At 47.3% G+C, this 24,367-nt stretch overlaps 1 protein-coding gene across 1 annotated transcript in view; it reads right to left on the reverse strand.

Annotated features, from left to right (window-relative positions):
- Nucleotides 1–258: 258 nt before the first annotated feature.
- dgkd (diacylglycerol kinase delta) overlaps nt 259–24,367 on the reverse strand; it is a 34,528-nt gene continuing 10,419 nt past the window's right edge. The window contains exons 11-31 of the mRNA XM_085371421.1: nt 24,214–24,353; nt 24,034–24,118; nt 23,407–23,501; nt 23,224–23,323; nt 22,785–23,106; nt 20,324–20,482; nt 20,122–20,250; nt 19,956–20,031; nt 19,763–19,873; nt 19,590–19,686; nt 19,151–19,258; nt 18,822–18,935; nt 18,615–18,749; nt 18,375–18,535; nt 18,008–18,119; nt 17,831–17,923; nt 17,523–17,642; nt 4,480–4,597; nt 4,228–4,358; nt 3,955–4,054; nt 259–3,184 (exon numbers count right to left, since the gene is read on the reverse strand). Of these exons, the coding sequence (XP_085227547.1) occupies nt 3,965–4,054; nt 4,228–4,358; nt 4,480–4,597; nt 17,523–17,642; nt 17,831–17,923; nt 18,008–18,119; nt 18,375–18,535; nt 18,615–18,749; nt 18,822–18,935; nt 19,151–19,258; nt 19,590–19,686; nt 19,763–19,873; nt 19,956–20,031; nt 20,122–20,250; nt 20,324–20,482; nt 22,785–23,106; nt 23,224–23,323; nt 23,407–23,501; nt 24,034–24,118; nt 24,214–24,353 (2,496 nt within the window). The 3' untranslated portion in view covers nt 259–3,184; nt 3,955–3,964. The remainder of the gene's footprint in view (nt 3,185–3,954; nt 4,055–4,227; nt 4,359–4,479; nt 4,598–17,522; nt 17,643–17,830; nt 17,924–18,007; nt 18,120–18,374; nt 18,536–18,614; nt 18,750–18,821; nt 18,936–19,150; nt 19,259–19,589; nt 19,687–19,762; nt 19,874–19,955; nt 20,032–20,121; nt 20,251–20,323; nt 20,483–22,784; nt 23,107–23,223; nt 23,324–23,406; nt 23,502–24,033; nt 24,119–24,213; nt 24,354–24,367) is intronic.

Here is a 24,367-nt window from a genome sequence, read left to right on the forward strand (position 1 = left end):
GAAAATCCATTTACTGCAAACATGTTAAACAGCAGCTTGACAGAATAAATAATTCTTCTGATAAAATCATATCAGTTTAACATAAAGTCAACATAAACAGGTGTAAATGTAACCAAACTGTCGGTGTTATTTTAACATGAGGTGACTGCAAAGAGTTCACATGAATGACAAACACACAAATCATGTTGGTATGAAAGTTGTGCAGTTATACAACAAAGATTAATGTTGACTAAACACAACTTTATTTCATGTTAATGAGGCTGATGGTTTTTGTCGATGCAGAACAGACCGACGGTCTGCCAAAGCAACCCCGGAGTTTATCACCGCAGACACGGGGAACATTGTTCAGTCAGCTGATTTGAAGCCAGCGAGCGTTTCACTGGTTGAAGACAGAAATGTCCACAAACAAACAGCAGCTGAGAGCCGCTGCAGTAAAGGTGACAGCGCATTAAAGAGCAAAGAAGCACATGGTAACGTCCATGAGCTGTCAGTGTCAGCGGAGGGTTTGCAACCAAGTGTTAAAAATGAACGTTTTATTTTCACTTATCTTTACTTACCTTAGTATGGAAGCCCGTTTACGCCAAAAAACCCAAGTATCCATAAGTCGAAATTTCGACTTATGTTTCTCCAAATTTCGAGTTATTAACTCAAAATTTCGAGTTAATAAGTCGAAATTTGGAGAAACATAACTCGAAATTTCGACTTAGCTCTGCCAATCAGTAATCTACATGAATGAGGTCACTTTCTTGTTACCCGGAAGCATATGGTGCAAAGTAGCGCGCATTCAAAACCGGATCGCAACAAACTGGCGCTTTCGCGAGTACGTTTGCTGATAGTAACGCCATGTGATTCAGCTAATAACACAAGGATTTCATCGTTTGAAGCCACGCTGAAAATACTCAGCAATCTGTGCATTCATGACTGCATGTAGCTGTAGCATTTGTACCTGAGGGCTTCAGCTTCCGGGTAACAAGGAAATGACATCATTCACATAGATTACTGATTGGCAGCGCCAACTCGAAATTTCAAGAAAATAACTCAAAATTTTGAGTTATGGATCCTTTTCCCCCCTTAGTGGCAGAAACAGGCTTCCATACCCTGGAGCCCTGAAATGACGGTGTGTTATAAAGTCTGTAGCAGTCTGTGTTTAACTCACTGAGTCAAAGCTGAACGTCTGCACTTCACCTGCATCTCCAGAAAACCGTCTGCATCCTGTGAACCTGCCTGTATAAACGATGAGCTGCCCTCATGGTGGAGCTCGTGTGTGTAAAACCATCAGCAAACTGGACAGAGGATCGGGGAGCTGGACCGAGGTCACCCGGCCCACTTTAATCACTTAGTGGTATTGAGCACATTCCAGCGCCGCCTAGAGGAAGAGACCATGATCTGAGGAGCGGCTCTTGGCTTTACTTTGACTGAACTTCTGCTCAAACATGATGCTAACCTCGTGGATCAGATGCTACTTCCATAAACTGGGATGTTTGCAGTGTTTCAAAGACGTGTGCGGTCCTGTGGCGGATACTCTTGATAAATGAGACACAGCGTCTTTGCTTTTCTTTCCTTCTGTGTCACAAACCTGACGATCGGCTTCGCTGTGCCGCTGGGAGCGAACATTACCGCGAGTCCCGAACTGGTAACTGTTGAACGGACGGAAGCGGTGCAGCTTCTGATCTCGACCACAGACGGAACATCAGCATCCAACACACACACCGTTTCTCCACACGTCTGAGTGATTTTTATTACATTCTGTCAAAGAACTGGTGATGACGGCCGGCTCGTATAAATACAGGCAGGAACAGCACACGTATGACGGAGAACACGATGTCTGAGCTGTCGCTGGGATTTCTGCTGTGGATGAACCACACACACACACACACACGCCCTGTCCTCACGCACACACTTCCTGTCCTCAGGCCTTGTGATGGCGTCTTGTCTCGCGTCACCTTTGACAGAAACATAACTCTGCTGAGTTTGTAACTTTGAACTTGGAGCTGTGTTTGTGACAGACAGACAGGGAGATGCTTTATAAACCCAACACATCTGCGCTTTTCAACAAAACATTTACAGCAGCTGACATCATCAGATCGCAGCGGCAGGGCAGCGTCCAGCTGAAATGGCAGGGCTGACGGTGCGTTTAAGGCTCGTTTGGATTCAGGTAAACAACACGCTCCTGTGATGTCACAGGGCTGAGGTGAGTGTCCACAGGCAGGAGGAGGTCCTGTCATGTCTGATAAGTTTGTGTTAAAATAAGCACGCTGGACAGATAAGAACGATATGAAACATGATGCTGCGCCCCCAGAAAGGCGGAGCTTAAGGCTTATCTTAAACCTCAGAAGTAGAATCCACACAAATGCAGGCCTGAAGGGCACAGGACCCCTCTTCCAGCATCTCCTCATCATGACTCTTCTTAAAGATACTTTCTGGACTCCACAGATCACTCCATACAAGACATAAATATCTGACCTGCTACAGCTGCTGTTACCTGGGTAACATAGGCCCTCCCCCCTCAGGTGTCCACACTTTGGTGATGAAGTTACAGAGTTCCTGCTCAGCAGCCTGAAGTAAAGTCATTAAAGGGTTAAACGTGTCAGAGACCAGAGGACGCTGTGATTGGTCTGCTGCTGACTTACAGGTGGGCACCTCAGTCCTGCAGACTGGATCTGGGTCTGACGAGTTTCAAAGTGGGGATACACCTCGGGCAGCGACTGACACGGCTTATGATTGGTCAGGTGAGAGTCTTCTCGTTCTGATGCTCAGACACTCAAACCAACAGCGATGTTCTGGCTCCTCCTCCAGCTGTGAAATCAGGTTGGGAGCTTCTCTGACTTCCTGAAACATGACGCAGACGGTCACGAGATGCACAGAGAGAGCTCTGTGTTTCCTGAACATTTCAACAGCCTGCAGGAACACAAACGTCCTGAATGATAAACCCCGCCCTCCTTGACCTCCTGCTGATTGGCTGGTGGGTGGGGTGACAAGGCACTGTGGGGTCATGTAATTGGTTGTTTCTCCTGAAATCCTGGGTGTCTGGGTTCAGTCAGGTTACTGAGAACCAGCACAGACCGATCCAAGTCCAATCACAGCGAGTCCTGGACCTGCGTCTGTAGGCTGAGGCGCTGGTCCAGGGTCAGAGGTCAGGTAGGTGAAGTGGTGAATAGCAACACAGGAGAGCAGGCAGCTGTTGCTGGGCAACAAAAAGGGAAAAAAAACAGTCAGTGAAACCTGCAAACACAGCTCAGAGTCAGTGAAGACCACAGTGTTCATCAAGCTAATGTTAGCTTTGCAGCTTGTGCTAATGTTCCTGAGATAGCATTAGCACGTAGCTGTGAGTTAGCTGCAGAAATGTGCTGATGTTTCCCAGACGGCACAGCGACATGTTGACCTCAAACATTCGCCACGTGGGTGGTGGCCCATCTACACCCATACCTACAGTTACATAATAAAATTCAGCGTGTAGGCTGCTACAAACATGTGTTCAGTGTTAAAAAAATGATCCCTGCATTCACAGTTCCATGTATGACAGGTTCCAGCTACACCACTCATGATCTCCAAGCAGGTAAGCTACACCCACCCGGCGGAAAGCCACATTGGCACTACTTAACTGTCCACTGTGAGGGTCATGCACAGAGAGGTGGAATGTAGGCAGAGCAGCACTACGACGGAGAAACGACCTCTTCCCTATGACAAAGACACACACCTACCCTACATTAGAGCTAGCACCACCTACACAACACAGTGTGATTTACTGACTACGTTTTCTGTAATGGCGACATCAATGATAGACGCTGCTGTCTGGGTTGGTTCCTAACATTAGCTGATAAAGTTAGATCAGTCAGTCCGCAGACTTGGGACGAATCAGACGCTTTTACCATGTGACAAAGACAACACTGAGTCTGTTAGCGCCAAGCTAACATGAGCGAGAACGTCAGGTTGTCCACATAAAGCAGCAGTCACCTGGCAGCAGCTAGGCCTCGCTGGCACTGCTGCTCCTGTTCAGCTCTCTGATGCCCTGCAGGATCCTCTTCATGTGGCCCACCTTCGTCACGCCGAGGTCCTGCACACACCAGAGGAGGTCAGTGAGGCTGGGCAGGCACTTCCACTCCATCATCCATCCCATCACCAGCACCATCCATTACATCACCACCATCCATCACATCTTCACCATCCATCCATCCATGCTACATCAACCTATACCTATCAGCAGTTAGCGGTGACCCAGCGGCGTACCTTTAGGTCCCTCCTCTCCAGGTGGATGAGCTCAGCTCCACGGACGTCGTGACCAATAAAGATGTCTTTATACTCAGTGAGAGACAGAAAGTCCAGCCATGCCCCCACCTCTTCTGTCCCCCACTGGTGAACTGAGACATCAACAGGAAGTGGTTCAGACAGACAGAAAACACCGCAAACAGTGATTTCATAAAATGCCATGACTATATTATCCTCTGTGAATTTAATCCCACAGAGAGAGACAGATGTTACCTGGCAGAGAGAACGTGGCACATGTTTCTTTGTTCTTGTTGTTCTTCTCCTTCTTGAACTTTGGGACGAGGCGGAACTTGGCGCCCCGACTGCGCTTTGAAAAATCTGTCAGTGGACCCTGAGAGACAGATGGGCAGAAATGTTTGCCATTAAATGTTTTCACGCTTCCTGGGTTGGTGTTTTTCATATTACCACCCGCTAAACACCTCGAGGCGGTTTGCTTAAGTGATGCACTGGGTGTTTCTTTATCACTCACTATGAGTTAATAGACCTCTCTGCACTGAATGGTACTTTTTAAAAAAAAAAAATCAAAGTCTTTTTATTGAAAGAGGTTTTGTACAATCACAAACAACAAATTAAACATACAAGCAGTACAGCATACTGCAAAAAAAACAAAAACAAAACTCAACCCCAAAAACAGCGTCTTCTTTAAGTTGCTTGAAGACGTTTCACCTCTCATCCGAGAAGCTTCTTCAGTTCTAAGGTCAAATGGTGGAGAGTCCCAGATTTCAGATGAGAGGTGAAACGTCTTCAAGCAACTTAAAGAAGTCCAGACGCTTTTCTTTCTAAGCTCCTTTGACTATGATGACCTGGATGACTGAGAACCTTCACAGACACTCTCCAACATTGGCAGGTAGTTTGTTTTATAAAGATCTTTGTAACAGCTGGAGATCCAGATTCCGAGGAATTTAAACGTTTTATTATTTACTTTGAATGGTATTAGATTAGATGGGATATTTTTTGCAGCCGCATTGATTGGGATGAATTCACTTTTCTGAGGATTTATTATGTAGCCAGACATTGAACCAAATCTTTGCAGAGTGCTTAGTAGTTTCGAGGCGAGGGTGGGGTCAATTATAAAAAAGCAATAGAGGGGTGGGTCAGTTATAAAAAAGCAATAGATCGTCTGCATAAAGTGAAACTTTGTATTCTTGGCCTATTCTGATGACTCCTGTGATACTGGTATCCTGTCGTATGGCTGATGCTAAGGGCTCTATAGCAAAGACAAACAAAAGTAGAGCTAGAGGGCATCCCTACTAGTGGCCCTATGGAATTTAAAATAAGAAGAGATCGTATTATTAGTACGCACAGCTGCCATTGGTGAATTGTAGAGAGTTTTCACCAACAATATGAATCTGGGGCCAAAACCAAATTTGCTCAAACTATAGAAAAGGTAGTCCCACTCCACCCGGTCGAAGGCCTTCTCAGCATCAAGTGACAGTAGGGCTTGAGGTGTATTGGTTGAGGGAGGGTCATGAATTATACTTAAGACGTGTCTAATGTTGACGAAAGAGTGTCTGCCCTTGATAAAGCCGGTTTGGTCTGTGGAGATGATTGTTGGTAAGATAAGATAAGATAAGATAAGATAAGATAGAACTTTATTAATCCCTCGGGTGGGTTCCTCTGGGAAATTCGATTTCCAAAAAAGCACAGCACCGACAGAAGTTACAGAGTTACAGAATATTATATATATATATATATATATATATATATATATATATATATATCGTATTGCCCGTAGTGCTGCATTAACATCATCTAGCAGACCTTCTGAGGGTACTTCACGTAATCTTGGTAACCGGCTACGGGGGATCCAGGTTTCAAGCTTGGCCATGATCCTATTTTTCAGGTCAGTTCCTCTCGCACTCAACGATCCTTCTCCTATCACACTTGGGGCTATGTACCCAATCTCGGGTGATGATATCTCCCCCCTGACCTGGCGTCCTGACTCCTCCTTGCCGTAGCATTTGTGTTGTACCTCGTCAATCTCTAGCTGTGAGAGCAGTCCCTTCTTTCGAATGTTGGAACACTGAGCTACTAGTTGTTTCGCCGTCATTGTGGATGTTGGGTATCGAAGAATCCATAGGTCCCTCATCCTATTCATGTAGCCCCTTCCGCCAGGGTTACTTGCGTAGTAGCATTCCAACAATGCCCTGTTTTCGTCTCTTGCCCACCGATGCCTTCTTGTTCCAGTAGCCCACTTTTCGTCAGGGTGCCCTGGTTCCTCAACACCTGACGCGGACCTTGTTGATCCGGGCGACGTCCGAGCCGGCATGCCTTCATATTTATCTGTCTCGCTCATGTCTGCGGTAGGCTTGCTTAGCATAGGGGGTCTAGCCTTAGGACCCTTACTGGATACAGACGCCCCAGGCAGGAATCGAACTTGCGATCCTCTGTTCCAAAGGCGTGTAGTCTAACCACTACGCTATCCAGCTGCTAACCATGTCGGGCCCTGCACCAGGGCCCGACATGGTTCACGCCTACTGGCTGAAGAAGCTGACTGCACTCCACGAGCGTCTGGCAGCACAAATGAACCAGCTGCTAGTTAACGAGAGACACCCGGAATGGCTAACTGAAGGCCGGACGGTCCTGATCCCCAAGGACCCCAAGAAGGGACCGGTCCCCTCCAACTACCGACCAATAACCTGCCTCAGTACTACATGGAAGCTCCTGTCAGGCATCATATCGGCTAAGATGAACAGGCACATGGGTCAATACATGAGCGGGACACAGAAAGGAATTGGCAAGAATACCAGAGGCGCAAAACACCAGCTACTGGTAGACAGAACAATCAGCCGAGACTGCAAGACCAGACTGACCAACCTGTGCACTGCCTGGATTGATTACAAGAAGGCCTATGACTCAATGCCCCACAGCTGGATACTGGAATGCCTAGAATTGTACAAGATCAATGGGACCCTAAGAGCCTTCATCAGGAACTCAATGGGGATGTGGCGTACAACACTAGAGGCCAACTCCAAGCCCATAGCACAAGTCACCATCAAGTGCGGGATCTACCAAGGAGATGCTCTGTCCCCACTGCTGTTCTGCATAGGCCTGAACCCCCTCAGTGAGATCATTAACAAGACTGGCTACGGATACCGACTACGGAACGGAGCAGTTGTCAGCCACCTCCTGTACATGGATGACATCAAGCTGTATGCCAAGAGTGAACGAGACATCGATTCACTGATCCACACTACCAGGCTATACAGCAATGACATTGGAATGTCGTTCGGACTGGAGAAGTGTAGTCGGATGGTAACAAAGAGAGGGAAGGTAGTCAGAACTGAGGGGATTGAACTACCAGAAGGCAACATTGCAGACATAGAGGACAGTTACAAGTACTTGGGGATCCCACAGGCGAATGGGAACCATGAAGAGGCCGCTAGAAAAGCTGCAACCACCAAGTACCTGCAGAGGGTCAGGCAAGTCCTGAGGAGTCAGCTGAATGGTAAGAACAAGATCCGGGCCATCAACACGTACGCCCTGCCCGTTATCAGGTACCCTGCTGGGGTAATAGGCTGGCCAAAGGAGGAGATAGAAGCCACTGACATAAAGACAAGAAAGCTCCTTACCATGCATGGAGGGTTTCACCCCAAATCCAGCACCCTGAGGCTGTACGCTAAGCGGAAGGAAGGGGGCCGGGGACTGGTGAGTGTCAGCACCACAGTCCAGGATGAGACAACGAACATCCAAGAATACATTGGGAAGATGGCCCCAACTGACCGAGTGCTCAGTGAATACCTCAGGCAGCAGAAACCCAAGAAAGAGGAGGGAGACGAGGAACCATCATGGAAGGACAGGCCCCTGCACGGTATGTACCACCGGCAGATAGGGGAGGTGGCTGATATCCAGAAATCCTACCAGTGGCTGGACAAAGCTGGACTGAAAGACAGCACAGAAGCACTAATCATGGCAGCACAAGAACAAGCTCTGAGCACAAGATCCATAGAGGCTGGGGTCTATCACACCAGGCAAGACCCCAGGTGCAGGCTGTGTAAAGATGCCCCAGAGACAATCCAGCACATAACAGCAGGGTGCAAGATGCTAGCAGGCAAGGCATACATGGAACGCCATAACCAAGTGGCCGGCATAGTGTACAGGAACATCTGTGCCGAGTATAACCTGGAAGTCCCGAGGTCAAAATGGGAGATGCCCCCAAGGGTGGTGGAGAATGACCGAGCTAAGATCCTGTGGGACTTCCAGATACAGACGGACAAAATGGTGGTGGCTAACCAACCGGACATAGTGGTGGTAGACAAACAGAAGAAGACGGCCGTAGTGATCGATGTAGCGGTTCCGAATGACAGCAATATCAGGAAGAAGGAACACGAGAAGCTGGAGAAATACCAAGGGCTCAGAGAAGAGCTCGAGAGGATGTGGAGGGTGAAGGTAACGGTGGTCCCCGTGGTAATCGGAGCACTAGGTGCGGTGACTCCCAAGCTAGGCGAGTGGCTCCAGCAGATCCCGGGAACAACATCGGAGATCTCTGTCCAGAAGAGCGCAGTCCTGGGAACAGCTAAGATACTGCGCAGGACCCTCAAGCTCCCAGGCCTCTGGTAGAGGACCCGAGCTTGAAGGATAAACCGCCCGCAGGGGCGTGCTGGGTGTTTTTTTTTTTTTATATATATATATATATATATATATAATATACACACACACACACACACACACACACACACACACACACACATATAAATACAGAGACAATATAAATAAAATATACGAAGGGGATAAATAGAATAAATAGGAATAAAAAATAAAAATACAAGTGAATTGCACATTTCAAGTATTGAGTCTATTGCACTGTTGACTATTTACAAAAGTATTGCACAAAAGGTATTGTACAGTGAGGTGAAGAGGCACTACAGCTTAGTTGTTCCCCCCTCCTTTGTCCTCCTGTTTCCCCTCCCTCTCCCCTCCAGAGAGGAGTTAAACAGTCTGATGGCGTGTGGGACAAAGGAGTTTTTAAGTCTGTTAGTTCTTGTCTTTGGGAGAAGCAACCTGTCACTGAACAGACTCTTCTGGTTGTTAATGGCCGTGTGCAGAGGATGCCTGGCATTGTCCATAATGTCCATCAGTTTCTTTAATGTCCTTTTCTCTGCCAGGTAACACGACCTCTAAGCGCTGTGATAACATTTTGCCGAGAATCTTTGCATCGGTGTTTAGCAGTGAAATCGGCCGGTATGAGCTACATTGGAGAGGGTCTTTGTTTTTTTTCAGAATGAGTGAAATAACCACTTCTTGCATAGTTGGAGGGAGAGTGCCAGATGAATAGGACTCTGAAAAGACTGAGAGCAGAAGTGGTGAAAGTTCGTTAGAAAACGTTTTAAAAAATTCAGATGAGAAACCATCTGGTCCAGGGGACTTTGCATTCCACCAATCACCATCATGACCTCCTGGATAGAGAGGTCCCTTTCGAGTTCGGTAACCAGTTTAGGGTCAAATGTGGTTATACTGAGGTGACTAAAGAAGTTGTTCAAAAAAACATCGAAATGTGTAACACAGAAGGATAATACAGGAATGCACAGATATCAACACACCATAGCACAATAAACACAGACAAGCAACATGGGAAAGAGTTCCAGTGTGTACATCTGATCTGGGACCTCTGCAATCTTCGACTGCGCCTCCAGCTGACCCGATGTCCACATCAGAGGGGAGGTAAGCGTTGGACGTGGCGTTGGATCCGGGGTAGGGAGGGTGATGCGTCGGTGAGTGCTTATCAGTATCAGTATGTGTATGTGTGTGCGTGTCCATAGTTCAGCTGAGACAGTGTCCTTCGCCCTGCCAGGCTAAGTAAACAGTCTTCCAGCCAACCCAGGTGACCTTGCATGGAATGGGAAGAACAGACTCAACACAGTCGTTATCAGGGTGTTGTTGTTCGCCTCCAGCCTTGAGCCCACAGCTGGCGCCGAAGGGGTAGCCGGATTATGATGGTAATTTTTCTTTTGCGACAACTCATGAGAATTTCAAGCTGTTCTTTAACACTCCAACACTGGTCTCTCAATCTCCTGTTGGAGAACCGCGAGCTTCCACATGATGGTATCAAACTTGCGCTCCGTGGTCTTGTCATTCTTTTGCTCAGAGAGCCGATTCTGAGAACTCACGACTGCAGTGAGCTGTTCCACGATGTAATCCAACTTTCGCTCAAAGGTGTTATTCTGAGCAGGCCTCTCCTTGATGTAACCCAATATAAACTCAGAGGTGTTATTCTGAGTATTCACGGCAGATGTAAGCGTCTCCAAGGTCTTAACCATGCTGCTCTCAATGAGCCCGTTCTGAGAAGTAGCGATTCGTCCCATCGTTCCAATCCCAGCGGGCAGCCTTGTGGGGGTTTGAACAGCCGGTTCTGCTCTCTTAATTCTCCGATAAGCCAGGGCCAAGCCAGCTCCGATCAGCAAGAACCCTGTTATCATGGTTCCGAATAGGTAGATATCTTCAGCGTCCTCGATCGACAGTCCCGCCATGCACACGACCCTCTGCCACCCGTCCATCGTGTATCCGGCAGGGAAAGTCCCTCCAGGGCACTCGGGCTCTCCCGAGCCCAGACTTCTCGTTGAGAAAAGGGTGTCAATAGCATTCAGAGACCAGTTGATCAAATCAATAATTCTCTTTAGGTTTTAGAGAACAGACTGTGAGAGACTGTTCAAGGGAAAGTAATACAAAAAACACGAGACTAGACAAGGACATAAGAGCTAAGCAGGGAAGATAAGGGAGAGGAGAGGAGAGGAGAAAAAGTGTGTCCGCCTCCTCTAGGGATGGGTACCGGTGTCCGGTGCCATGATGGCACCGGTTCTGACATAAACGGTAGTAACCAGACCGAAAAGCAGCGCACATTTCGGTGCTTTATTTCGGTGCTTTTTTTCCCTGAGCTGTGATACACTTCTAGCCAATAATTTTACGTTTCCGAGGATAGTAGGCGGGTCCAGGTACGTGCGTTCTTTTAGAGCAGACATCCCAGGGGTCTGGTTTCGTTCAATAGTCTCTAATCTCAGATTTTGTAAAATTCACGAATACTTCGTTAGAGAATAAAAGAGCATTAAACCTCCAGGGGGGTATATACGATTGGCACCAGGGATGTGCATTCTCATCACTAGGGGAGCATGGTCTGAAATAACAATAGATTGATAATCTCAAGTTTCAACCAGTGGAAGAGCACGTTTATCAATTAAAAAAGTAATCTGAGAGAATGTTTTGTGGACAGGAGAGTCGTAGGATCGCTACCCTATCGTGGTGGAGGAGTTTGTGTGTCCCAGGGATCCCAGGGGCTATGTTATCTGGGGGCTTTTGCCCCCTGGTAGGGTGTCCCATGGCAAATTGGTCCTGGGTGAGGGAACAGACAAAGAGCGATTCAGAAGATCCTTATGAGAAAAACAGAGGGAACAGTTTACCCTGCCCGGGATAGGGTTACTGGGGCCCCGCCCTGGAGCCAGGCCCAGGCAGGGTGCCCGAAGCCGAGCGTCTGGTGGCCGGGCCTTAGTCCGTGGGGCCCAGCCAGGCACAGCCCGAAAAGGGGACATGGGCCCATCCTCCCGCGGGCCCACCACCCGCAGGAGGAGCCGTAGGGGTCAGGTGCCGGGCGGCGGCCAGGAGTGGAGGCCCTGGCGAACTGATCCCCGGCTACCAAGACTGGCAATTGAGACATGGAATGTCACCTCTCTGGTGAGGAAGGAGCCTGAGTTAGTCCGTGAGGTTGAGAGGTACCGGCTAGATATAGTCGGGCTCACCTCTACGCATGGCTTGGGCTCTGGAACCAGTCTCCTGGAGAGGGGCTGGACTCTGTCTCAGTCTGGAGTTGCCCCTGGTGAGAGGCGGTGGGCTGGGGTGGGTATTCTAATATCCCCTCGGCTTGCTGCCGGTACGTTGGGGTTCTTCCCGGTGGATGAGAGGGTTTGTTCCCTGCGCCTTAGGGTCGGGTAACGGGTCCTGACTGTCATCTGCACTTATGCGCCGAGTGGCAGTTCAGAGTACCCAGCCTTCTTAGAGTCCCTGGGTGGGGTGCTGGAAGCTGCTCCACCTGGAGACTCTGTTGTCCTACTGGGAGACTTCAATGCTCACGTGGGTAACAACAGCGAGACCCGGAGGGGCGTGACTGGGAGGAACGGCCTCCCTGATCTGAACCTGAGCGGTGTTTTGTTATTGGACTTCTGTGAAAGACAATGTTTTTCACATATATCATTGCCTTCTGTTGATCCAAAAACTCCTTACTCTTGCCCCTGAAAGATATACGCAGTCTCCCTGGAAACATTATTCCGTAGCGGACATCTTGATGCCCTCGAAGCAGGTTCCTCACGTCGTTAAAAGCGATTACACCGCGAGCTTTGGCACTGCGAGCTTTGGCACTGCGAGCTTTGGCAATGCTCGCGGTGTAGTCAGGGAAGATGGCCAGAGGGTTCCCCTTATATTGCAACACACCCCACTCCTGGGCCTGCCGTAGCACATTGACGCAGTCTTGGTAGTAATGGAGTTTGGCGATGATAACTGAAGGTTTCCCGTTAGATCTTCTGGGAGCAAGGCCTCTATGTGAGCAGTCCACTGGGATTTCTTTATCCAGTTGCAGAACTTCTTTCAATAGAGTAGAAACTGAGCTGGTCGAGCTGGAACCGGCGTCCTCTGCAACACCCACAATACAAATATTGCACCTCCACATTCTTGCCTCCATATCTTTGTTCTTTTCTTTTAAGCTAGCCAGCTCAGTCTGTAATCCTGCAACCATCTCTTGGAGGCTGACAACCTTGTACGACCTTGATGATAAACCCTCTTCCAGGTCGCTAATAGCGGACTTGATGTTGTTAATTTCTGAGCGGACTGCTGCTGTGTTGTTAGTAATCTCCATCTTAACTTCTCTTAGTTCGTTCTTGAGGCAGTCGAAATCCTCTGCAAGCGCACTTTTCAGTTCTGACCTGATAATCATGGAGATATCGTCTTTCAGAGAGGAGAGGATGTCCGATTTCAGGCCTTCATACTCCATCGCGGTGCCTGACTGCGAGCTAGGCGACGAGCTCCTGCCTGCTTTATCAGCGTGTGCCGAGGATGTGTCTGTCCGCTGGCCCGAGGGGCCAGTATACCCTATATTTCCAGAGTTTTGATGCCATTCCGGTTGTAACCTTGGCCCGTTTTTTCTCGTCGGTCACAGGTGTTACGGGGAGTGGTAGTTCGTTTAAATAAGCCTTTAAAAGCAATTGTTAAAATATAAGCTAGCTAGACGGGAGCCCAGTCCAACACGTCTTACGCCATTGTCGGCTCACTAGCGCCCCCTGAATCATACTTTGTATTAATCTCTGTCTCTCTTCCACAGCATGTCTTTATCCTGTCTTCCTTCTCTCTCCCCAATCGGTTGCAGCAGATGGCCCCGCCCCTCCCTGAGCCTGGTTCTGCCGGAGGTTTCTTCTTGTTGAAAGGGAGTTTTTCCTTCCCACTGTCGCCAAAGTGCTGCTCATAGGGGGTCATATGATTGTTGGGTTTTCTCTATATGTATTATTGTAGGGTCGACCTTGCAATATAAAGCACCTTGAGGCGACTGTTGTTGTGATTTGGCGCTATATAAATAAAACTGAACTGAAGTCAAAAACATTAATTATTGCCCCTGAGAGTAGCGCTGCCACGATTAGTCGACTGGTCACGATTACGTCAACGACTAATTTAATAGTCGACGCGTCGTTTGAAGCTTTGTAAGATCCCAAAAGACGCAGGAATAAGTAGTAGGATTTAAGAGTGTAATAACGGACTGAAACAGAAGATGGCAGCACTGCATGTACAAGGATGCCAGCTGCCGTTAAACCCTGAAGAAGAAGCTGTGTCCGGTATCGTAGCTGCTCCTCTCCTGTGCCCTGTCCTGTTCTTTCTGGGTCATAAACTTTTAAGATATTTTCAGATCTCTTCAAATATCTGCTCGGTTTATCAAGACACCACATATTTTCAAAAGCGCTCCGACGTTTTCGGAGACGTCTGTTACCCACTAGCTCGATAGCTAGCCGGGGGCTAGGCTAACTAGAGCCGTGAGAACACCGGACTCCCGGCAAATCGTTTTCAAACCCACCGCCGTCTTTCGCTACTCAGGTTAAACATGATATATAAGTCACTTAGATAACTTAAAAATGATATTGTTTGGCTTTCTTTAGTATTTTATTTGTTCCTGAGTAAATCGGTTTGGCTGAGATTAAATTATAGTTTTTACACAGCTGAATAAACATCAAGCAGACAGCTGATTTGTGTGAGCTGCTCGATAATTTACTCCGGTGTCCTGTTATATTTTAGATAGCAAGGAGCAGACGGCTGAGTTTATTAATCTCCACTGAAATAATCTGAAAATTTCATTAAAATTTAATAACCTATCATCTTGTCTTTATTGTTAGTTAGCACCTTAAACACTTAAAGCTGTAAGCTAATGATAGTTATATAAGAGCAGATGCTGCTGGTGCAATAAGCTGTACAATGGATGATGATCTGATTAGTGACTAATCGCAAAATTAATCGGTGACTAGTCGACTATAATCGTTTATGGCAGCTCTACCTGACAGCCAGATATCTATAATCAAACAGCATCTTAGTTCTCTTGGCTCAGAGATACCTGAGGCTCACCCAAGCCTCAGGTATCTCGGTGTTGTTTTTGATTCTGCCATGTCTCTAGAGCAACACTCTCGACAGTTAATTAGGAACTGCCTTTTTCAGCTGAGAAATATCTCCAAACTGCGAATGTTTTTGTTTAAATCTGAGTTAGAAATGATTATTCGTACTTTTATTTCTTCTTGCTTAGATTATTGTAACAGTCTTTTTCTTTGTTTGAGCAAAAAGAACCATGACCGTCTCCAGTCAGTCCAGAATGCTGCGGCAAAGCTTTTAACAAAGACATGAAAAAGAGAGCACATTGCACCAGTTTTACGCTCATTACACTGGCTTCCAGTACATTTTAGAATTCATTTTAAAATCTTAGTACTGACTTTTAAAGCTTCGAATCATGACGCTCCTCTCTTTATTTGGCCTGCAATGACTTTGCCAAATTCTTCACTGAAAAAATCCAAAAAATTAGACAAGCAATTGGTACATCAACAGCAGATCCAGGATATGTACTGTGTCCACCAAAAAACTGTTTAAACACCATGAAACAGTTTCAACCTATTAACAGCAAAGACCTGGAGGACATCTTAGGTCAACTGAACTCCTCCTCCTGCTGTTTAGATGTCCTGCCAACAAGTTTTTTCAAAAAGGTCTCAAAGACTTTAGAGTCAGACCTGTTACAGATCGTCAACTTTTCTTTATTATCAGGTGTGTTTCCAGAATCACTAAAAACTGCTGTAATCAAACCTATACTGAAAAAGGACAATCTTGACAAGACACAAATGAACAACTACAGGCCGATCTCAAATCTCCCGTTTTTAAGTAAGATCATTGAAAAAGCAGTTTCTCAACAGCTCAGTTACTTCTTAAAACAGAATAACTGCTACGATGCCTTCCAGTCAGGTTTTAGACAGAACCACAGCACTGAAACCGCTCTGACCAAAGTGTTTAATGACATATGTCTGAATACAGACAGTGGAAAAATGTCAGTCCTAGTTTTACTGGATCTCAGTGCAGCATTTGATACAGTTGACCACAACATATTACTCAAACGACTGGAGAACTGGGCAGGTCTTTCAGGAACTGTACTAAACTGGTTCAAAACATACTTAGAAAACAGGAAATACTTTGTATCAATAGGTAACTTCACATCTGAGCAGACAAGTATCACATGTGGAGTTCCCCAAGGTTCCATCTTGGGACCCCTTCTGTTTAACATCTACATGCTCCCACTGGCACAGATTATAAAGAACAACAAAATAAACTACCACAGCTATGCAGATGACACACAAATATATATCACAATGTCACCAGGAGACCGAGGCCCTGTACAGGCTCTTGGTAAATGCATCGAGGAAATTAATGACTGGTTGTGCCACAATTTTCTCCAGCTAAACAAAAACAAAACTGAGGTAATAGTCTTTGGCGCCAAAGAAAAACGATTACAGGTCACCAGAGAACTTCAATCTATACATCTAAAAACCACAAACCAGGCGAGAAATTTGGGTGTAGTGATGGATGCAGACCTAAACCTAGAAAAACACATTAAGACAATAACAAAGTCAGCTTACTATCACCTCAAGAATATATCAAGGATAAAAGATCTGATGTCTCAACAGGACCTGGAAAAACTAGTCCATGCATTCATCTTTAGTAGGCTTGATTACTGTAACAGCATCTTTACAGGTCTACCTAAAAAAATCAGTCAGACAACTACAGCTCATTCAGAACTCTGCTGCTCGAGTCCTCACTAAGACCAAAAAAGTGGACCACATCAGTCCAGCTCTGAGGTCCTTACACTGGCTGCCTGTCCGTCAGAGGATAGACTTTAAAGTTCTGATGCTGGCCTATAAAGCTCTGAATGGTTTAGGACCAAAATACATCAATGACCTCCTGACCCAGTATGAACCTTCCAGATCCCTCAGGTCATCTGGATCCGGTCTTTTATCAGTTCCCAGAGTCAGAACCAGACACGGAGAAGCTGCATTCAGCTTTTATGCTCCTTATATCTGGAACAAACTCCCAGAAAGCCTCAGATCAGCTGAAACACTCAGTTTATTTAAATCCAGGTTGAAGACTCACCTGTTCTCAGCTGCATTTGAATAAAGCACCAAATCCACACTTTAAGCTTAAATTTCAAAACTTACATTTAACTACTGATTTTATCTACTGTTCTGATTTTATCTGTTTTGATTTTATATACTGTTTTGTTTGTTTGTTTGTTTGTTTGTTAATTAGTTAGTTAGTTTATTTGCTTGTTTTAATCAATTTTAAATCATGCTTTTTATTTGTTCTTGTTTCTAATGTCTCTGTAAAGCACTTTGAATCACCTTGTTGTTGAATTGTGCTATACAAATAAACTTGCCTTGCCTTTATTTCTAATCTCTTAGAAGCTCACGCTCCCTCTCGCAGCCTGAGATCATCTAATCAAAGGCTGCTGATAGTTCCCCGAACACGTTTTAAAACCAGAGGTTTTAGAGCGGTGGCCCCCAGGTTGCTCTCCCTCCATCTCTATGTTGCCTGGATTGTATTTTTTTTTTTTTTAAACATCATCCTAAGACTCATTTATTTAGACTGGCTTTTAATTAGATTTGTGCTGTATGTTTGATTGTACTGTTTTATATTATTGTGAAGCACTTTGTTGTTTTTATCCTGTGAAGAGTGCTGTATAAATCAATAAAGTAAAGTACAGTAATTACCTCATGGTCTGATGGGTCAATGACTGGACACAACCAGGGAACATCAGCCAGGCGGGGGAGCTGCTGAGCCACAGAACTCAGAGCTGCATTCAGTTGTTCCTGCTGAGGAGGATCCAGCTGCTGCAGAGACAGACACACAATGTTAGGACTGGACCACGAGGACCAGGCTTTGTTTTTTTGGTGTGGTTACCCATGAACAATCAGAGTAAAACATGGCAGGAACCTGTCAACCTGCATTGTGTAACAGATAAAGATAGAGCCTAAGGTTTCTAACATTCTGGGATAAAGTAAAGGACCAAAGCAGTTACCATGGACATCTTTCCAGACAGGAGAAGTTCAGTCTCACTGACCAAAGCTTTGATGTTGCTGACCATCTGAATGACCACGCTGCAGCTCAGAGCCTGTAGACAAACAGTGATACTTTACACAGCTGAAGGCTCAAGGACTTACGTGAACGATAGAAATGGCAAGAGCAGCTGTCGTACCCTGGAGCTCTTGGAGTCGGCGTAGACTACGTCCATGGCCTTTGAACTGGCGTTGACAGCGTGAGCCAGTTCCTGTTCCATGCTCTGGTGAGACTGAGCGACCTCACGGATGCTGAAACGCCACAAACACATTCAGGTACTCACAACAAGAGCACAGAGGTCGACCCTAAGGCCTTTGTTCTTCCACAGAATCAGACCAAATCCATCTGTTTATTGAGCTGCGGTAGGACGACAGGTCCTACCAAAGGATTCAAACCAGTTCCTGCTGTGAGGCGACGGTTCTAACCACTGTGACACCGCCATGCCATGTTATCAAAAGTAAAAACATTTGTTCATGGAACAGGTGGGAACACTGGGTGGGTCTCACCTGTGGATGAGCACTCCAGCTGCCTGACCGAACTCGCTTATGAGTGTCGCCTCTTCCTCGGAGACGATCTCAGGCTGGGAGGACAGTGGTGGCTGAGGCGGCGCCCGGGGAAACTCGCACTTCTGTTTGTCCTCCCAGGACTTCAGGGTGCTCTCAAATGCCTGAAACACAGACACGAGGTGAAAACCTCCGCCGGGCCGGATCGAGACTCCCAGAACAACCCAGAGCTGCTTCACTTACTCGGTCTCGGGTCAGGGTCTGGGTCCGGTTCTTATGGATGATCTTTATGTACCCCGGAGGCTGGATCCACGCTTCCCCGTCCACCTGAACCGGGACACCCTCGTCGCCCAGGATTGTGATCTTCACTGTCCGACACTGAGAGGGAGGGGGTGACAGTTACAGACAGATAGGCGGGTGGATTGGACAGGTAGGTGGGTGGGTGGGTACCTGAGCGATGCGGTGGTGCTGCAAGTTGATGACTCGGGACACGGCCATCTGCATGCTGCCAAAAACGGCCACCACCTCCAGGATCTTATCATCGAAGGACGGCGCTGTGAAGGTCTGACAGAAACACATAGGCCGAGTCATGACAGCACCGCTCAACTACTAGTAACCACCAGAGAACTTCCTGTTCCACAGGGGGCGCTCACAATGACTGCAGCTACGCAAACGCCAACCTTCACATGAGACGTTCAGTACTACAGTAATGTATTACTTCATTTCAGCATCAACATGTTCACACGAGTACAGACAGGTGGAGGAGGTGGAGGTCTTACATCGTCCTCTTTGGTTCCTCCCCAGAAGTTGGTCCCACCTGCGTAGCTCGGGATGTTCAGGACAGCGATTCCCTGCAGACTGGGCAGAGGGATTGGCCGACCATCACACTGAAACACACAGTGTCACGCGTATTACCAGCTAATCTCTTTAATCACTGCAGGAACACGGTAAGAAGTGGAGTGACAGGTCAGGTGGTTTACAGAGCTGGTGTGTCTGCGCTCTCAGGACCTAAGAGGAAGCAGGAAGTTGTCGTTTTTCTGGTCGTGCCCCTCCCCGTCGGCTGCAGGTTGTTTGGACTACGTCCATTTATAAAAAATACTGTGAAGAAAACTGAACTCGGCCTTAAAGACCCTGAAGACATTCATGATGTCATGAAGGTCAGAGTGAGTTTACTGAGGAGGCAGCAGAGCGTGAGGGATTTCCTGGTTCTGCTCTCACCTCCAGAAGGACTCTCTGCTCGAGGTTCTTGTAGGTTCTGTGCAGCAGCTCCTTGGTTCCTAGGACTCCATACCACATCATGTTCTTGGTGCGACTCCTGCAGATCAGGACACATCTGAGTCAGTTAGCGCTCTTGGAGCTCGCCACGCCGCCGTCACCGTGCCCACTCCTACCTGCACTTCTCTGGATGTTCGTCTCGCTTGTTGTTGAAGTCCAGAGAGATTTTGGCATCTAGTCCGATGCCAAAGTAGTTGTTCATGACACACTTCTCAGTGTAGCAGTCCCTGACACACACACACACAACAGGGTTAATGAGAGCACGTGTGGACGCGGCGAGGACCTTATGACGCAGTCACGGAGCCTCACATGTTGTCGGGGTCGCAGCTGAACGGGTCGGCGTTGACCAACAATCGGCTGATGACGGAGCTGTTGGACAGCGAGCCTGCAACACACACACACACACACACACACACACATCACTACTGGCATCATAAACACACACTTTAAGGAGTCAGACCTGCCGGCCTGTTACCTGGATACAGGATCTTTGTGTTGAGCATAGGCATGTTGTCCCGGCTTCCTGTCTGGACAGGAAGTGATGCGGAGCTGCCCAGTGGTAGGCTGCCTTTGCTGATGAGCTTCTCACAGGGCGTCTTACTGACTGAAGACAGAAAACAAAGCATGAGTGTGCGGCGGCCGTCCCGTGGGGAAAGCACGCTTTGGATGTTTCTGACCTCTGCGAGCGCCACGATGCTTGGAGCTGTAGGACGAGTGCAGGGACGTCTTGTCCTCCTCGGTGTCCTCCTCTTCGTCCTCCTCCACCAGACCCTCCTCCTCGGCCCGGCTCAGAGAGAAGACCTGCTGCTGAGTCTGAGCGTTCTGCTCGTCCACCGCTGCAAACACACAGAAGCAGCTCAGTTCGCTCGCACCACGCTCTCCTCACATTACACTGATAAAAATATCAGAGCTGGTCATTTACTGATTTCTAAAGTAAATTAGTTGTCAAACAGCTAACAGATCATCTGCAGAGGTTTATTTGAAGAGTTTCAGTCAGGTTTCAGAGCTCATCACAGCACAGAAACAGCTTTAGTGAAGGTTACAAATGATCTTCTTATGGCCTCTGACAGTGGACTCATCTCTGTGCTTGTCCTGCTAGACCTCAGTGCAGCGTTCGATACTGTCGACCATAATATCCTATTAGAGCGATTAGAACATGCTGTAGGTATTACAGGTACTGCACTGCAGTGGTTTGTATCATATCTATCTAATAGACTCCAGTTTGTGCATGTAAATGGAGAGTCCTCTTCACACACTGAGGTTAGTTATGGAGTTCCACAGGGTTCAGTGCTAGGACCAATTCTGTTTACATTATACATGCTTCCCTTAGGCAGCATCATTAGAAGACATAGCATACATTTTCACTGCTATGCAGATGACACCCAGCTCTATCTGTCCATGAAGCCAGATAACACACACCAATGAGTTAAACTGCAGGAATGTCTTAAAGACATAAAGACCTGGATGGCCGCTAACTTTCTGCTTCTTAATTCAGATCAAACTGAGGTTATTGTACTCGGCCCTGAAAACCTTAGAAATATGGTATCTAAGCAGATTCTTCCTCTGGATGGCATTACCTTGGCCTCCAGTAACACTGTGAGGAACCTTGGAGTCATGTTTGACCAGGACATGTCCTTCAACGCACATATTAAACAAATATGTAAGACTGCTTTCTTCCATTTGTGCAACATCTCTAAAGTTAGAAATATCCTGTCTCAGAGTGACGCTGAAAAACTAGTTCATGCATTTATTACTTCCAGGCTGGACGACTGTAATTCATTATTATCAGGATGTCCAAAAAACTCCCTTAAAGCCTTCAGCTGATCCAAAATGCTGCAGCAAGAGTCCTGACAGGGACTAGAAAGAGAGAGCAGATTTCTCCTGTTTTGGCTTCCTGTTAAATCCAGAATTCAAAATCCTGATCCTCACATACAAGGTCTTAAATAATCAGGCCCCATCTTATCTTAATGACCTTGTAGTACCATATCACCCTATTAGAGCACTTCGCTCTCGCTCTGCAGGCCTACTTGTTGTTCCTAGAGTATTTAAAAGTAGAATGGGAGGCAGAGCCTTCAGTTTTCAGGCCCCTCTTCTGTGGAACCAGCTTCCAGTTTGGATTCAGGAGACAGACACTATCTCTACTTTCAAGATTAGGCTTCAAACTTTCCTTTTTGCTAAAGCATATAGTTAGTGCTGGACCAGGTGACCCTGAATCCTCCCTTAGTTATGCTGCAATAGACGTAGGCTGCCGGGGGATTCCCATGATGCACTGAGTTTTTCAGTCACCTTCCTCACTCACTATGTATTAACAGACCTCTCTGCATTGAATCATATCTGTTATTAACCTCTGTCTCTCTTCCACAGCATGTCTTTATCCTGTCTTCCTTCTCTCACCCCAACCAATCACAGCAGATGGCCCCGCCCCTCCCTGAGCCTGGTTCTGCCGGAGGTTTCTTCCTGTTAAAAGGGAGTTTTTCCTTCCCACTGTCGCCAAAGTGCTGCTCATAGGGGGTCATATGATTGTTGGGTTTTTCTCTGTATCTATGAAGTGCCTTGCGGAGACTTATGTTGTGATTTGGCGCTATATAAATAAAATTGAATTGAATTGAATTGAATTAAAGTGACCGAACTCATCAAGCTTCCTGCCCTGGTTTCCTGAATCTGAACCAGCATGACCCCAGCTGAGTCCCGCAGCTGGGGTCTGTCTGTGGACAGAGTCTAACAACAAACCTGAGGCCGAGCTGTTCTGCAGCAGCAGACATTGAGATCTGATCCTGGATCAGTGTGTTTGTCATTTCTGTAACTCAGCCCAGCTTCAATCTGTGGGAGGAACTGATGAGCATTTACCCAAATTTTTCAGAAGGACAGAAAATCTAATTTTTCCCTTTAATTGCATCTCATACAGCCCCCCGATCCATCGTCGAAAATAAACCTGTTATCACTCATCTCTTTAAAGCCCTCCTCCCCAAACACCTGCTTTCCTCTGATAGGCCAGCCTGTGGCAGCCTGCTAAGGGGCAGCTGTACTGACTGTAGCTGAGTATCCACAGCCTCATGGAGATTTGACTTTACTGAGCTGTATCTGAACAGCTCCTCTGTGAAAGGTGACTCAGGTGAGTCCTGACCATGACGGGCTCACCTTTCTCAGTGTGCTCAATGATCTGCCGGATGGCCTTCTTCAGACTGTTGGCTCTCAGCATCAGCTGTTCTCGAGGTTTAAAAATGGCAGCTGCTACCACAGAGGAGGAGGAGGTGGAAGGGGTGGGGCGTGAAGAGCAGGTGGAAATGGGCAGAAAGTGGGGAGGAGGAGGAAGATGAAGAGGAAGCAGCACAAGTCCCTCCACCTCCTCCTGCTCCTCAGCGATGGTTGGGGGAGGAGCTGGAGGGAGCACAGAGGACGCCTGAGACTCCTCATTTAGAGTCTTCAGCAACGAGTCCAACTTCTCCTTCAGCACACCGCACTGAGACAGAAAACGCGAGTCATCAAACACAGACGCGAGTCATCAAACACAGACGCGAGTCATCAAACACAGACGCGAGTCATCAAACACAGACTGGTGCCTTTTCAGTTGTGGTACCTTCTTGGCCATGGCCTCTGACTCCTCCGAACTCTCCGTGTTCTTCTCGTAAGCTTTACCAACCCGGGCCACAAAGTCCTTCACCGTCTCACAGAGAACTCTGCAATGAACCACACAAACACCACCATTACTCAATTACACCTAAGACACGACACAGATGGCTGCGCAGGTGGGTGGGCGTACTTGGCCGAGGAGATAACCACCGAGTGCTTGTCAGAGGTCAGGATCTTGGACAGGTGAGCAGCCACTGAGTCCTCATACGTGAGAATGTGCTGGACCTGGATTAGAGGATGGAAACAGTCGAGTCAGAGGAGTCTGTTCGTTGTTCCCAATCTGATTCAGAAAGCACGACACTTTCAAAATAAAATCATGGTGGCTTCTGTCAGTGTCAGATCGGCCCCTCTGCTCACATTCAGCACAAGCTCAGCCACATTCACGGAAACATATCCACTTACTCATCATTAGGTTGCTAGGTAACATTGATCCCTGACTTTAATACTGATCAGTATTAAAGTCAGGGAGCAGCACTGGCATCACTGCTGCCCTGGTTATTGTCTTATTGACGATGATCTGATTAGCTAATATTAAAACCTGCCAAAGCTGGTCCTGCACAAACCAGAAAAAGCCAGTTTGCTCATAAAGCCTCATCCAAGCATGCTAAGCCTCTGAATACTGTTATACTCTTTGTAAATGAGTGGCTTTGGTTTGTTCCACCAGAGGAAAGAATCACAGAAACCCACACACGACCAATGCAGAGGACAATGAGATTGGCCACACCCATTCTTCATCAGAGCAGTGCTGAGGTCTCACCTCAGAGTCATCGCTGCAGTCCTCGGTGACAGTGGATGCAGAGTGTTGCCGTGGAAACTTAGTCTCATAGACCATGATGCTCCACCTGCAACAGGAAGAGAGAAAGGCGTGGTTTACCTGAGCTACAGCCCGGACCCGTAGGTCGTCCCCATCCTCGTGTGACATCAGATAACTGGTCACCTGTCAAGCATCTTGGTGCTGGCTCTCTCCAGTTTCTCCAGAATTTGAGGGAGCTGGGTGTCATCGTCGCAGGCCGAACCCCAGCCCAGAACCCGGGCAAGGTCATTCCCGGTCCCCAGAGGAAGAACGCCGAGCTGACACTGAAACACAGATA

The sequence above is a fragment of the Diplotaxodon limnothrissa genome, linkage group LG14 (assembly GCF_057381915.1).
Source record: "Diplotaxodon limnothrissa isolate DT_005_m linkage group LG14, D_limnothrissa_male_GT1.1, whole genome shotgun sequence".
NCBI classification, from domain to species: Eukaryota; Metazoa; Chordata; class Actinopteri; order Cichliformes; family Cichlidae; genus Diplotaxodon; species Diplotaxodon limnothrissa.